The sequence below is a fragment of the Penaeus japonicus genome, unplaced genomic scaffold (genome assembly GCF_977035675.1).
Source record: "Penaeus japonicus unplaced genomic scaffold, GWHDUDI00000001_assembly GWHDUDI00000041, whole genome shotgun sequence".
Taxonomy (NCBI): domain Eukaryota; kingdom Metazoa; phylum Arthropoda; class Malacostraca; order Decapoda; family Penaeidae; genus Penaeus; species Penaeus japonicus.
In genome coordinates, this window is record NW_028234443.1 from 1,246,015 (window position 1) to 1,248,514 (window position 2,500).

General features: G+C 37.0%; 1 protein-coding gene across 6 annotated transcripts in view; it reads left to right on the plus strand.

The window, feature by feature from the left end:
* Positions 1-2,500, plus strand: part of LOC122251193 (Abnormal X segregation) — a 39,598-nt gene that overhangs the window by 19,917 nt on the left and 17,181 nt on the right. For all 6 annotated transcript variants that reach the window (XM_086534281.1, XM_086534286.1, XM_086534282.1 and 3 more), the window contains exons 5-6: positions 527-707; positions 1,515-1,631. In XM_086534281.1, coding sequence (XP_086390407.1) covers positions 527-707; positions 1,515-1,631 — 298 coding nt within the window. The remainder of the gene's footprint in view (positions 1-526; positions 708-1,514; positions 1,632-2,500) is intronic.

Below are 2,500 nucleotides of genomic sequence, written 5' to 3' on the forward strand. Positions count from 1 at the left end.
AAATAATTACCTATGTCGTATTTCAAAGAGGACACACATCCTACAACATCAACTCTCCTCAAAGGAACAGATAATGTTCCACCCTACACCCCAAAAGGACACACATCCTACACAATGAACCCTTCCCTCAAAGGAACACCCTACACTCCAAAAGGACACTCGTTTCCACCCCAAAAGGATACGCATCCTACACAATGAACTCTTCCCTCAAATGAACACATAACGTTCCACCCTACACCCTAAAAGGGCACACATCCTACAAAATGAACCCTTTCCTCAAATGAACACATAGCGTTTCACCCTACAACCCTAAAAGGACACACATTTACACCCCAAAAGGACACACATCCTACAAAATGAACCCTTCCCTCAAATGAACACATAACGTTCCACCCTACACCTTAAAAGGACACACATCTAGGACACACATCACACCCCAGAAGGACACACATCTACACCCCAAAAAGCACACACATCCAACGAAGTAATTAAACCTCTCCCCCCTTGCCTTCCCTTCCCTTTCCAGGAATTCAGCGTGCGGGACCTGGACCAGTTCCTCTACCCAGGTCAGACACTGGACACCGTCTTGACCCCGGCAGAGAGGGAGTTCTGCGTGCGGCACCAACTCGATGCCATCAGAGCCAAGCAGGAGGAAGGCAGTGTGCCAGGGTATCCTGACATCAAGCTCTATCCTGGGCAGTCCGTAGGTGAGCTGACGGAGAGATTATTGTGGATTGGGAGTATGGGATTGTGGGTTTTGATTGGGATTGTGGTGAGGTGGTAGTAGGTGCATGTTTTTTTTCTTATATATTGATATTTTTTTTTTCTTTTTTTTTTGTATAGTTTTTTTTTTTTTGAATTATTAAACGTGTAAAAATCAATTGATTAATGCGGGAGGATAAAGTGATTATATAAAAAAATTGTACTTAGTGAGAAATACAAGATGGTTGTGGTATATAATTTACTTGGTAGCCAATAATACAAAACTATAATTATATAATAATTTATATCAGAATTATAGATATATCTTTGTATGATAATAATGATTCTACTTGTAATTATAGTCATAGCTCAATTTATAAAAACAATATGCATATAGCTCAATTTATAACAAACTTACATATATATTCATATTCGTGTCAAAATGTATTTATATTTCTACATGCATCAAAATTATATTTACATTAGTGAAATATTTTTTCAACGATTTGTTCAATATCATATTCACATCTCAGCTTATATGAATATCACACTAATGTCTATATTAGTATCAAGATTATATTTACATCTCTGTAAGAAAATCACATTAATACCTCTCTATATATCAACATTATAGTTAAATCCCTGTTCACATCAAAATTACATATCTATTTATACGAAAAAATATATTTACACATATCTCATTTCCACATACGAAAAATTATATATCTATTTCCTTCAAAATCATGATTAAAACCTCATCTTTCACACCTCCACTGCACATGACCATACTCATAATCACAACATGTTTTCAGTGAGTGTGTACCTAGCGGAGGAGCTCATTAAGGACATGTTCCCGCTGCACGATCGTCAAGTGTTGGAGAGTCTCGCATCTCGTTGGTACAAAGCTATTTTCCAGGCGCCGTCATTCGGTAAGAGTCTTTTGGCACAAAGTGATTGATGAGATTTTGTAGTAGACAGGGTTTTGGAAGATGGAATGTGACGTAATTTTGGTAGGGTTTTGGAGCGTGGAATGTTACCATAGTGGGTGGATCGTAAGTATAGGGGATCGTAAATATAGTGGGTCGTAACTATTGTGGATCGTAAGTATACTGGGTTTGGTTATAGACCTGATCGTAACTATAGTGGATCGTAACTATAGAAGATCGTAACTATACTGGGTTTGGTTATAGACCTGATCGTAACTATAGAAGATCGTAACTATACTGGGTTTGGTTATAGACCTGATCATAACTATAGAAAATCGTAACTATACTGGGTTTGGTTATAGACCTGATCGTAACTATAGTGGATCGTAACTATAGAAGATCGTAACTATACTGGGTTTGGTTATAGACCTGATCGTAACTATAGTGGATCGTAACTATAGAAGATCGTAACTATACTGGGTTTGGTTATAGACCTGATCGTAACTATAGTGGATCGTAACTATAGAAGATCGTAACTATACTGGGTTTGGTTATAGACCTGATCGTAACTATAGAAGATCGTAACTATACTGGGTTTGGTTATAGACCTGATCATAACTATAGAAAATCGTAACTATACTGGGTTTGGTTATAGACCTGATCGTAACTATAGTGAATCGTAGCTGTAGTGGATCGTAACTATACTGGGTTTGGTTATAGACCTGATCGTAACTATACTAGGTTTAGAAAATATGGTGTTGTGTATATAGTAGGTTTAGAATACAGCGGAACGTAACTATAGGAGCTTAGATAGTACTGTATATAAAGTAGGTTTAGAATACAGAGTAACATGATTATAACAAGTTTAGAAA